The sequence below is a fragment of the Anolis carolinensis genome, chromosome 4 (genome assembly GCF_035594765.1).
Source record: "Anolis carolinensis isolate JA03-04 chromosome 4, rAnoCar3.1.pri, whole genome shotgun sequence".
Taxonomy (NCBI): domain Eukaryota; kingdom Metazoa; phylum Chordata; class Lepidosauria; order Squamata; family Dactyloidae; genus Anolis; species Anolis carolinensis.
In genome coordinates this window covers 9,422,941-9,436,045 of record NC_085844.1, presented here as the reverse complement: position 1 = coordinate 9,436,045, position 13,105 = coordinate 9,422,941, and the positions used below count along the sequence as shown (strand labels likewise).

Sequence of the window (13,105 nt, the reverse complement as noted above, 5' to 3'; positions counted from 1 at the left end):
ATAGCAATGATTGAGCTGTGGCAGGTTTTTTTTAATCTTCACTAGGAGAAAGGCTTTTGTAAAGCTAATAGATTTTAAGTGTCCATTCAATATCAAGCTACTGCTATCCTAAAATACTTTGCATGGTAATAGAGCTCACACCAATATACTTTTGACAAAAAAAAATCTATTTCCCTCTAGCTGCTGTGAAGTTTGCAGCTAAGCCCAAAGGGAACAGATGTTCCCTATGGAGAATGATAGATGACACCATCATTACTGCTAAACCGAAATCCCATGCTGTCATGCCTTGCTTCTCTATATCATAGCCTGTATCATGCAGCTCTTGGAAACTACAGCAACAGATGCCTTTATTGTAGCTGGGGGGGGGGGGACTCTTAAAGAGGACCATGATAAATTCTTACCTATCAGTAAGATTACTTACTCAATTAGGTTTGTGATTATTAGAGCATTATTGCTTCTTCTCCCTAGAAATGGTTTTGTGTCTATCAGATAGGATAAATGCAAATGCAATCCTGAATAAATATGAATCAGGATGCTTTACTGATTATGAATCAAATTTCACGTTACCATGGAGTTTCTATAAAGAACTTAAAGAAGGTGGCTACCAAGCCGTTCATAATTTGATATTCATATCACCTGTGCTTTCTTTCAAATTAAAGTTAACACAATGTGGGCCCACTTTGTAAAATACTCTTGCAAATTATCGGCAGCTTCTAAGTTAGAAAAGTGGCAGCATCAGCTTTTCATTACTATCAACAAGTCAATTCAAGGAAAGAACAAACTTACAACAAACATTGTGGGGCAGTATTTCAGTCCCACTTGAGAAGATGGACTTAGCTGCTTTCTGTTCTGTAGGGATGTTAATAATGCATGGTGACAATGATCCATAGGAACCATATCAACCCATCTACAAGACAAATGATGCAGTCATCAATACCAGCAGTACACCACACTACTCTAGAAAAAAACATTTTTGATGCATTCAATATTTATCAGTGAAAGAGAAAAACTTGTGAGCTTCTTCATCTTTTGACTGAAACTGCTTTCTTCTGACTGTATCTATGTCTATTTTAACTAAATTGTTTTGCCTTGTTATGATATGTTTATTATGTTTGCTGTGTTTCAAGTTGTTGTATGTTGTTTTGACAATTTATTGTTTTTGCATACATGTTGGAAACGACCCTGAGTCCTTTCGTGGAGATAGAGTGGTATATAAATAAAGATGGGAAAGGATCGGTTTATAGGCAATGTGAAAACTATTTTCCCTATAAATATGCATTCCCAGGCATTTTATCTGTATTGTTTCTATCCCACTTTGATTTTTATAATGATATCTCAAAGTAAGTAAAGGAAATGCTACAATAAAACACAATTAAAAATAAAAAGGAAATCAATAGTACCCATGTCTGTGTTTGCTTTTTTTCTTGCATCTATGCATTATGTTGTTATTGTTTATTCGTTCAGTCACTTCTGACTCTTCATAACCTCATGGACCAACCCACGCCAGAGCTGCCTGTCAGCCGTGGCCACCCCCAGCTCCTTCAAGGTCAAGCCAGTAACTTCAAGGATCCCACCATCCATCCATCTTGCCCTTGGTTGGCCTCTCTTCCTTTTTCCTTCCATTTTTCCCAGCATCATGATCTTTTCCAAGCTTTCCTATCTCCTCATGATGTGGCCAAAGTACTTCATCTTTGCCTCCAATATCCTTCCCTTCAGTGAGCAGTCGGGCACTATTTCCTGGAGTATATACTGGTTTGATCTTCTTGCAGTCCAATTTTATCTATGCATTATAGTTTAAGTATAATTAAAACATCCTATTTGCATCCATTTAAAAGTTGTGAGTATATCAGCCCTAAGTGTATATGTCTCATGGCTCAGGCAAATTCTATCAAGTCAACAAAGAATATAAATCCAAGCCATGAGGAGGAATGGCTGCTGTAATTTTTAGTAAAGCGCAATAAAGCCTATGACTTTCCCTGAATTTCCCTGAATCTGAATTCATGCCATTTCCTTTAACCCATAAATAATTAAAAGCCCACATTCCATATTTTGACCTCACAGAGAATATCTTTTTGCTCTTTGCTGATCAAAGCATGCATTAGCATTTCTTCTATTCTATGGTAATAATTGTTACTGTAGATGTTAAAAGAACAATGGACATTAAAAACCCTTGTCCCTGCTGATTTCTTTGGAAACATAAAGAATACAGAATACAGTAAGCTGTGATAAAAGACCCCCAATTCTTTGACTAATAGCTTATTTAATTACTAGGAAAATAAAACTGTCACTCAAGATAAAGGAGACAATGTACCGAAAGTGGTTAAAACTAATACTTCCTTCATACTGGTACCATGATAAAAGTCCTTTAGAAAACCACAAAAAATGGATGCTCCTCTAGAAGAATGCGAATAAACCAAATGATGTGTGGTAGCATGTGGAGGATCAGAAAATGTTTTCATCAAAATTCTTGACCTTTCCCCTTCCCTTCCAAATGCTAGGGCTAAAAATAACTCTGCCACCAAGAGACACCAGCTTCCAAGCTGCAGAAATCAGCAGAAAGAACTACGATGTTTCTATAGTTAAAAGCTCTTAGACTGCAACAAACTCACTTTTAAAAAACAAGAAGAAAAGAGGCTGGCCTAAAAAGCGATAGCCAGACTGTCTCATTCTAATATCACTAGATTTAGATTTGATCTCTTTCTCACACATGTATACACACCTGTTTAAATTAACATAGTTAAAATTAATACTGTATAAACATAAAGGAAGCATAGTTACTTTCTTCCTGATATACATATACATATAAGATAGAGTCAACCTACTACAATGCTGTAGAATTCACTCCCAGACTCTGTCATTCATCTTTTTTCTGTGATCCATGCAACTTGTGTAATGTAATGTAATATAATGCAATATTCAACTGAATTCCAGTGAGTCTAAAGTTGTCCTTTTTCATCCAGCTGTCAGGACCCAGGCTGCAGAACACCAATAACCATGCGCAGAGGCCAGACTCTATCTAATATCTTTATTAAAGAAATATATAAAAACAATAAAAACAAGTGAAGAATATAGTTCAGAAGCAGACCTTTCAGATGAGGTCAAATATAGTCCAGAAATGTATTGTCCAATATAAGATATTAGAGTTCAAAGTTTTAATCCACTTGACCGAAACACACACTTTGCCAAGCAATAGTGTGGGGAAATGACAGAGTCTTTAAAGTCCAATGTAGCTTGACAACAAGGCTGGAAAATAAACTTGATTCTTGGCTAGATCAAAGACTTGAAACGAGGCAAACATGAAGCATGAAACAAAGTCCGTGGCAAAACGTGAAACAAGGCAGGCTTGAAACTTGATCCGGGAAACAAGGAACTGGGGTTACGAAGTCCACACACGATCTCTCTCCTCAAGCTGATCAATTGACTCCGCAAAGTTCCCCTTGCGACAAACACCTATATTGGGTCTCGTTTTCCCGCCAACAGAACACTTTCCCTAGAGAACGAGAAGCGAAACCCAACTCTGTCCAGATGCATGACTCCTTAGAATTTCCCAAGGGAAGCAGACCTAATCAGCTAGTTGTTTGGCAGTGATTCTCAGGCTCCGGCGATTAGCCTCTCTGATTCCTCTATCTCTAGTATAATTGTCCCTCCAGGAAAACGGGGGGGAGTTCTGCCCAAGGCCTGTTTGGCTGAATTCTTGAGGGCAAACGTCAACATCCTCCAGGTGGAGAGGCTCCGGCTCTGGCTGAACCGGCAAAAATCCCATGTTTTCCTCTTCGTCTGCCACAATAGTACTTGGAACAGGACTACAAGGCCTATGAGTCATCACACCAGCAGCACAGAGCAGCTTTCTGTTCCCTGAAGCCGATCTGGAGCAGGCATTCCTACCTGTTTCTATTCCACATTGATACAGTCAAGTTACAAGAACAAAGCCGTCCACATTATGGCAAACAGAAACTAATTTCGTTTCAAAAATGTACTGCGTGAAAAATCATACGTTGGGTTGGCATACAGAGTGAACTCCATTGTGGTAGCTTCTCTCCTGTGCATGCCAAGAAGAAATACTGAGATGAAAGATTTGACTTGGAGTACATCTGTACTATAGGAGGAAGTCTGAGGATGACAGCAGCTTCCTTGACTGAGACTATCCATCTGGAATGCATTATTTCTCTTTTCCTACTGTCCTTTATCTTGCCAGGCATTACTATCTATTTTTGTGTGAGCCAGGTCTTCTCATTATATGTTCAAAATATGAGTGAGTTTAGTCATCTTGGCTTCTAGAGAGAGTTTAGGCCCATTCATTTGTCTTTTTAGTAGGCTACACTGATACTTTCTCTAGCAACACAACATATAACACTGTAAAGGGGAACATTTTTTCTGCATGATACCAGCCCATCAAAGTGTGCCTACTCCTCTGCCTGAGAAAGACAAGAACAGATCTGGGTTGTTAGATGGATGAAGGACTACTTTAAGAAAGACTTGTCTTTGGGGAGAAATGATCCTTTCAACTGGGTCCTTTCAATATATGGATAGGGGAATTATTTGTTCTTTGAAGAATTATGGAGATATTGTACTTAGAATCAACATATACTTAAACAAAAGAGAGCACCCAGTCTCCACATTCATGTCCTCCAGTCACATAGTTCAAAGCACTAATATGGCAAATTCACTGACCTTCAACTGAAAAACTGAAGTCAATCTAAATAGAATACCTCAACATTCCCATTTCTTTTTAAAAAAGAAACAATGAAATAAATGTTGGAGGAGAACCAGAAAATATAGTCATAAGACCAACAAGAACCAGGATCAGGTTGCCCCCATGTTGTAGACTAAACGAGTTCTGAAATATAAAAACCTAAAGACTACAGCTCCAGTGTATAGTGATTTATAAGTATAAAAATATCGCTCAGTTAAGGATCCTCACAATTACTTCTTTAACAGAGGTAGAAATGTACCAGAAGTAGAAATAACATGGGAAAAATAGAGAGAGGTCCATAAACCCCACAAAAGAAGAACAATTTATGGACAGGTGAAGTGAAACAATCAGTTCTCTGTGTTACTGTCCAGAGAGGATTCTGCAGGCAGCTCTATTTATTATTTGCCTGTAGTAAGAAGACACACACACAGCAATAGTGGGATTGACTACAGCAGAATCCAGTTTCTCAGCACATGTATTACATTGCTTAATGCAGACACACTTGGCAAACTGACAAAGAAAGTCTATGTCTCTCCAGCCTTCTTTTACAATACCCTAGTGCTTATCATACTTAAAAAAACTTCTAGCAAGCAATACCCTTTGTGAAAATGAGTTTTTTCACCAGAGACATGGTTAACTGAGGTATGCTTGAACATTACTACCAGTGTTTATGTTTTCATTCAAAAGAAATTATTTCTCCTAAAAAGTTATTTAAATAGATCTATCCTCCTGTGACTTCCACTATTTTTATTAGTTGATAGTTTATCCCTTTTGTTAGAATGTGTGTCTTGTGCTTGATCTGCAAGACAAGATTACAACATACCCTGAACTACATCTTAGCATTTTTGTTCGCATGAATTACGTGTTGCTTTCCAAATGAACTTTTTGTGCCAGAACAATGCAGTGAAGAGCAATGCCTCACAAGTAAACTTCACATTTCTGAATTGTCTCATTTTCATTCTTTGCCCTGTATTACTCCAGTCCATTTTTCATCCTAAAGTAATGTCTGATGTCTGTGCCAAGACAAATGAGTACTAACAAATTCATGGAACTGTGAATTCACTACAAAAATTCCCACTGAGAAACAATTGCAAGAAAAAATACTGAAATAATTAATTCCTTATCCTTTTAAGAATGAGTCTGGTTATGACCACATTTGTAGTTATGCTTCTACCTCTTTAGTAGGGCTCATTCTGACTAAACTCGTAAACATCTAATCTTCAGTTTAAATCATGGCCAGGAAGGCGCATACACAGCTTTGTTCTGCACAGTTAATATTTGAGTACCATCTCCTGCCATGCCTAGAGATATCAGATCTGGACACAAGGACATGTCACTGTAACACATGCTACATTTGGGGGGGGGGTGTTCCCGGGGTGGGGGTTTGGAAATTACTTGGAAACTTCAGCAGATCCAAAATGCTATGGCCAGGCTGGCAACTGAGATTACACACAGGAATGATATGCCAAACATGACAATTTCACTAACCATTGGTGCATTTCTAGGTACAATATGCTGATTATTAGCAGTAAAATCAACATGGCTTGAAAACACCCAACTCACAATATGAACCCACCCCAAGTGTTGAGATGTTCGGATGATGGCTTTCTCCATCAGAGGGACATTTCATGAAGAAATATTGGAGGTTCTTCTTGGTGGCTTCTCCCAGAATATAAAACTCCCTACATAGAAAGATAGCCAGAATCCTTCTGTGTTCTCCTTTGACATATATTTTGAACTGGTCTTTGAACATATATTTTAATTTAGCCAGATTTTTGATTGCAGAAGGGTTTTTAAAAGGGATGTCCTTTTAAGGGGAATACTGTAAATTTATCCTCACTGTTGTTTTTTAAATGCTTTGGTATGTATAATTTAATTTAAAAGATGGATTATTTAATTTCTTGTTTTTCACCAATATGATTTGCCATATTTTCTTTTGAATTATGTTGGGAACTGCCTGGCTCCTATACTGAAAGAAAGATGGAACATTAAACATTTCAAGCATGAAAAAAAATGGTTTTTAAACCTATTTGTAAGAACTACCACAAAATGAGAAAGTTTTCATTTTTCACCCACTCATCTCTTTGGTCACCGAGCCTTCAAGGATAGTGCAATATTCTGCAACATGCCTAGTCAGTCAGACATAATACCAAACCACACATTGACTAAATTATATTTTGCAAATGACCTTTATGCTTCTCCTATTCTGGTGGTTGCTCACAAACCATGGTTTGTCAGTTGGTATCAATTCTATATCAATTACATCTGAACCATCCTGTGGCCTTTCTCCTTCCTACCCAGTGAGGAAAGTGGGAGGGAATCAGCACTTCAAAAGCACAGGGTAATATACTATTTGCAATAATATATTCAGATTAATAGCGTGCAAACTCTACTTTCATATTGAGAGAGCATCCAGATACATGTCAGCTCTCCAGTGTGCATTTGTAAGTTCACAGCAAGACTCAAAACAATAGGTAGTTGGCAGACACGGAAGAATCTGATTAATATTCTTTGCCATTTCAATGATACAGAATAATTGCTAAAATAATTATGTCTCTGATCTTCTGAGTACCTTTCACAGGTAGAATTTGAAATAGTGCATAAAATTAGCCCCTCCTGCCATTCTGTAAGCAAATTGTTCCTATGAGAGAATAGGTCTGTACAAAAACAACTCATGTTACTTAATTATGAAAACTGTGAGTTATTTCTACTTTGTCAGCATTGTTTGAACAAAATATTACTCACGCTGTCCTGACTTGAACTAAAAACATAGTTTTAAAAGTAAAGTCACTCCAGTGAAAAGTAAAGTAATTCCAATAAAGCTACACCTCAGTTAACAAATATCTTCCTGGGCATAACTTCTTCAGTAGAAAATTTGGTATGAGGCAAATCGTACATTAAAAGAATAGAGATAGGCTCCTACACAACAACAAAACAGAGTTCAATGTGTTTCAGCAAGCTTTTTATCACTTGAAAGGTTCCTCCAAAGTGCATGCTTGATCAGTTTCCACATTTCTTATCATCTCAATTTTGGTGGTCAGATATCTATACTTTTTTGACATGCAGGGGGTAATTGGTGACACAGCCACACATCATGTCCTTCACTCGTTCTTCTGTTTTGCTATTCATATATGTTCAGTAAGGAATGATAGCGGAAGTGGAAAAGAACTCCATATATAGTAGGCCTGCTAACACATGCACATTCTCAATGTATATGTCCTTTTTCCAGAAAACATCTCTTCCTATGAAGATTTAAGTCTTGATGTACAAAGGGAAAACAATTATTTCATTTCTAGTACCTAAGTCTCCGCAACAAAACATTGTTCTTGTTCAAAAAAGTACCCACAACGTAACCAGAGACCAATAATTTCCCTGCCAAGCTAAACAGGCTCAACAAGAAGGAATTTAAAGAATCATACAAGTAATTTTGTGAAATCAAGGGCACTTTTTGCTTGCATTTCTCCAACCTGGTCCTTCCCCATAGCTTCTATTGCAAGTCACTGGATATGTAAAAAAAACATCAGAATACATGATACAACAGGTTACCAAGTATGAAGGGGCACAGTGAGCATACCTAACGTATTATAGCTCTTTGGATGCTGGCCATTACAAAAAATCTAATGAACACTAAGAAAATCAATACATGGTTATCCAATCAGGAGAGAAGATAGTTACAAATCTGCGGAATGAGATTTTAAAAGGGTGCAGATATATCAAGAGCCAATGTGGCCAAGAAAGCTTGTGAGTATCTATTTAATATATTCCTTTTTTAAGGCTCAGGGAAATTCACCTGAACCCAAAGTATATAAGAATATAAAAATATAGCTTCCGTCAAAGAAGGAGGAAAAAAGAGGAAGGAATTGAGAAAGGAAGCTTTCCTATTCTTCTTCACTACTGGCACCATCATCTTCCACCCCTTTCCACTTGATTTAGTCTTGGGGCAGATGTGAACCCATTATCTCTCTGTTATATCACCTTTCTCAATGTCTCCCCCTTTCTCATACTCCCATTCTACACAGAGAGATGGCACATCGATATCGTGGCTATGACTGCACAGCTTACAAACTGGAATGAAGAATACTTTAGCCGTGGTTGATGATGGCAGAGGAAGAAGGGAGTGGATGGTGAATATAGCGATTCTTTCAGGCATGCTTAGGGTTCCTTCTTCTCCTGCATGTTTGCTCCCTAGGTGTTAGGAGGAGGGAAAGGAAGGAAAACCTCCTCATGGTTGTAGAGTTGGAGTTGGGAATCTGAAGCAGGCTGTGGAATAATAAATGGAGAAGAGCCTCCTCACCTCTGCCACCCTAAATCACTCCTGCTCCTCCCACTTATTAAGACTCACCCTCTGGAGCTAGAAGATTCAGACAGAGGGGATAAGACAGACTGCCAGGAATCTGCAGTTCCAGATGAAAGTGGTCTCTCAGAATTTGAAAAGATAAGGGCTGTGGCAGAAGGAAACCCTGTTCCCCTGCTGAAGGTTTTAGACACTGAAGACACATTAGCATAATTCATCAAACAACAAAGAGACAAGAAGAAATTACATCAATTCCAGAGGTTAAGTAGGTGATACTGACCTAATTAGGCATTTGGTATCACGAAACAAATGACTATAAATCTTTCAGCCACTCTCTGCTCTTCTCTTGAGCAACTATTGAGCCCCGTGAGGATGGTGTTGGGTTAAACAATTGCCTTACTGTTTAATTTCAAGAAATAAAAGAAAGGCATAATATTTTCTCCATCAAGCATGGATTATAGCCCTTCAGAGATTGTTTGACTGCAACTCCTATAATCCCTCCCATTGGTTATGCTGATGGAAATGACAGTCTAGGTCACGAGTTGTTCACTTCACCATACAATGTCTCCCTCACCATACCCAATTTCCCTACTTCATTCTTTGGATCTTATCTAAAATACTTGTTTCCAAATGCTGTTACATTAAATGGATCTATTATCAATAAGCACCCTTCCCATTCATCAAGATAACACTTTGTACTAATTACTATATGACAAAATGCTACACCATGCAAGAATTATGGTTAAATTGTATTGTACTGGAGAAAACTGCAAAGCAATAAACACCAACGTTTGGTTTTGATTACCTCAGATTATTTTTAATAGTCAAGTAAGCTAAATATTGGGGGAAAGGTGTCCTACAAAACCAATCTGCTTCAGTGATTTTTTACAAATGATCAGAAATGAAAGATGTGAGCAACATTATGCAACGTTCCACTTTCCGAGAGGTGACTAAATTATTTTGCAGAGTGATCCCTGGAAGATTTTATATCATCATTCATCTTTTTGGTGTTACTCACCCCACTGGAGAGGAGCCAACTGCAGGTGCTCCAGGACTAGCTGACTGAGAACGCCTTCCACCCGTGCTTCACCTTCACGCTTCAAAGAGGGGTGAATGATAGTTAAGGAACACCAGAAAGAAATGTAGCTTGTGCCATCACAGCCTTTAAGGCTAAAATGTATGCAACACAGTTTCAGATGATTAACTCCAAATTAAGTAAAGTAATGAGAAAATGCAATTGCTCAGAAGAGAGATCAAACTGGGAACCCAGGAGATACCATTTCTAAACGGCAACAAGCAACAGAGATATTGTGTTAAACTGTGTTAAACCAGTGGATACAAAATTCATGGATGTAAATAGCCAACTGTATATATTCTATCTTTTCAAGGCCTACCAGTCTTGCTGTCTGAAACAGATATCTTATTAGGAAATGGCAATGATTTAATCTGTAATCAAACATTTATTTATTTATTTACTAAACTTTTACCCCGCCCTTCTCACCCCAGAGGGGAATCGGGGTGGCTTAACAACATGGCCAATAATTCAGTGTCCTTTAAAACAATTACAAAGAAATTACAGAAAGGTCATTTATAATATACATTAAATTACAATAAAACACAGTTAAAACCAATAACATCACGTGGTCCAAAAGCAAGGTCCGGGCCGCTCCATTGGTCAAATTCCGAGTCTTTCATGTCTATTACTGCACCAGGTTTTCAAAAGCTTGGTCGAAGAGCCATGTCTTTACTTTCTTGCGGAAGATCAAGAGGAAGGGGGCTGATCTGATCTCCCTGATACACTGATACACTGATCCTTCAAAAAACAACTTCTTACTAAGGTTCTTAAGTCCAAACACTCTATTTTTTGGAAACTATTTTGTGTTTCAGTAGCTAACACGATAGCTAGCACATTTGTCAAATAAGTAGTTTCACTTTCAGATTTTACGTATTCTGACTCTAGAGATTTGTAAAATATTACAAGATACTGCAAGAATGCACATGGTCACTGCCTTTAAGGATGCTTAAGAAATCTGATGCTATATGTTGAGCATGCAGAAAGGATGACATTTGTATCCAAGACACTATACTGACATAATGCTTGGAGACAGCATATAAATAATACTGCACTATCCAAGCCTCTGTTGTTGTTTATTCGTTCAGTCGCTTCCAACTCTTCATGACCTCATGGACCAGTCCTTGCTAGAGCTTCCTGTTGGTCGTCGCCACCCCCAGCTCCTTCAAGGTCAAGCCAGTCACTTCAAGGATACCATCCATCCATCTTGCCCTTGGTTGGCCTCTCTTCCTTTTTCCTTCCACTTTCCCCAGCATATGATGTTTTCCAAGCTTTCCTGTCTTCTCATGATGTGGCCAAAATACTTCAGCTTTGTCTCTAATATCCTTCCCTCCAGTGAGCAGCCAAGCATTATTTCCTGGAGTATGGACTGGTTAGATCTTCTTGCAGTCCAAGGCACACTCAGGATTTTCCTCCTGAGTTCAAAAGCAGCTATCTTCCTTTGCCCAGCCCTCCTTATGGTCCAGTGTGATGTCTCTGCTCTTCACTATTTTATCAAGGTTGGCCATTGCTCTCCTCCCAAGAAGTAAACGTCTTCTGATTTCCTGGCTGCAGTCTGAATCTGCAGTGATCTTCACGCCTAGAAATATAAAGTCAGTCTCCACGTTTTCTCCTTCTACTTGCCAGTTATCAATCAGTCTGATTGCCATAATTTTGGTTTTCTGGATGTTTAACTGCAACCCAGCTTTTGCACTTGAAATCTCTCTGCTCTTCCACTCTGGCCTCGGATCCACTGTTTTTTGTTGGCAAGCAGGACTTCGGCTCACAAGCAATGATTGATAAGTCTCTCAAGAGAATTTGGAGGATCCACCTTGGAGATTTCTTCCTGCATCTCGATATTGAGACCCTCACGAAACTGTCCTCTGAGGGCTATATCGTTCCACCCGGTGTTTTGGGCCAGCACTCGGAACTCGGCTATGTACTGGGACAACGGTCTGTCCCCTTGGAAGAGGCGCCGGAGTTTATGGCCGGCCGCCTCCTCGTTGTCCTCGATCCCCCAGGTCGCCTTAAGGTGATTCAGGAAGTTTTGTGCGGAACTTAGGTGCGGGGAGCCCGCATCAAATAGCGCCGTCGCCCAATTGGCCGCTGGCCCTTCTAGAAGACTGTAAATCCATGCCACCTTGACATTTTCGTGGGGAAACTCGGCTTGACGGGCTTCTATGTACGCCTGGCATTGGCGACGGAAAACATGAACCTTGGAGGCTTCTCCAGAAAACTTGGTTGGAAGCGCCAGGCCAGGGAGCCGGATACCTCGTTCCTTCAAGCCCCGTATTTCTCCCTCCTGCGTATGGAGTGTATCACGGATTCTGTCTAATTCATCCTTGGAAATGGTGTAGCTTAGTGGTTGGGCTTCCGCCCCGGTTCCTGTAGACATTCTGGCCTAGGTTAATTGGTGCTTAGGGTGGCGGAGTCAAACTGTCAAGACCCAGGCTACGGAGCACCAATAACCATGCGCAGAGGCCAGATTCTATCTAATATCTTTATTAAAGGAATATATAAAGTCAATAAAAACAAGTGAAGAATAAAGTTCAGAAGTAGACCTTTCAGGAAAGGTCAAATATAGTCCAGGAAAACAATGTCCAATATGAGATATTAGAGTCCAAAGTTATAATCCAATAACCGAAACACACACTTTGCCAAGCAAAGTGTGGGGAAATGACAAGGTCCTTTAGTCCAATGGAGCTTGACAACAAGGCTGAGAAACAAACTGGATTCTTGGCAAACAAGGCTTGATACGAGGCAACAAGAAGCAAGAAGCAAGAACGTGGTCCGTGACGAGGTCCGGGGAACAAGGCTGGCTTGGAACTGGTACAAGATCCGTGGCAAGGTCCTGGAAACAAAGGAACTGGAGTAGCGTAGTCTACACACGATCTCACTCCAGAAGCTGACGAATTGACTCCGCAAGGATCCCCCTTGCGGGAAATAGCTATATAGGATCTTGTTTTCCCGCCAAGGAACACTTTCCCTGGGGAACAAGAAGTGAAACCCAAACTGTGTCCAGATGCATGACTCCTTAAGATTTCCCAAGGGAAACAGGCTTAATCAG

General features: G+C 39.4%; 1 protein-coding gene across 6 annotated transcripts in view; it reads right to left on the bottom strand.

Moving 5' to 3' along the window:
- The window catches only part of trappc9 (trafficking protein particle complex subunit 9), a 299,446-nt gene that overhangs the window by 158,020 nt on the left and 128,321 nt on the right, over nucleotides 1-13,105 (bottom strand). For all 6 annotated transcript variants that reach the window (XM_062979970.1, XM_062979971.1, XM_003219482.4 and 3 more), the window contains one exon: nucleotides 10,006-10,096. In XM_062979970.1, coding sequence (XP_062836040.1) covers nucleotides 10,006-10,096 — 91 coding nt within the window. The remainder of the gene's footprint in view (nucleotides 1-10,005; nucleotides 10,097-13,105) is intronic.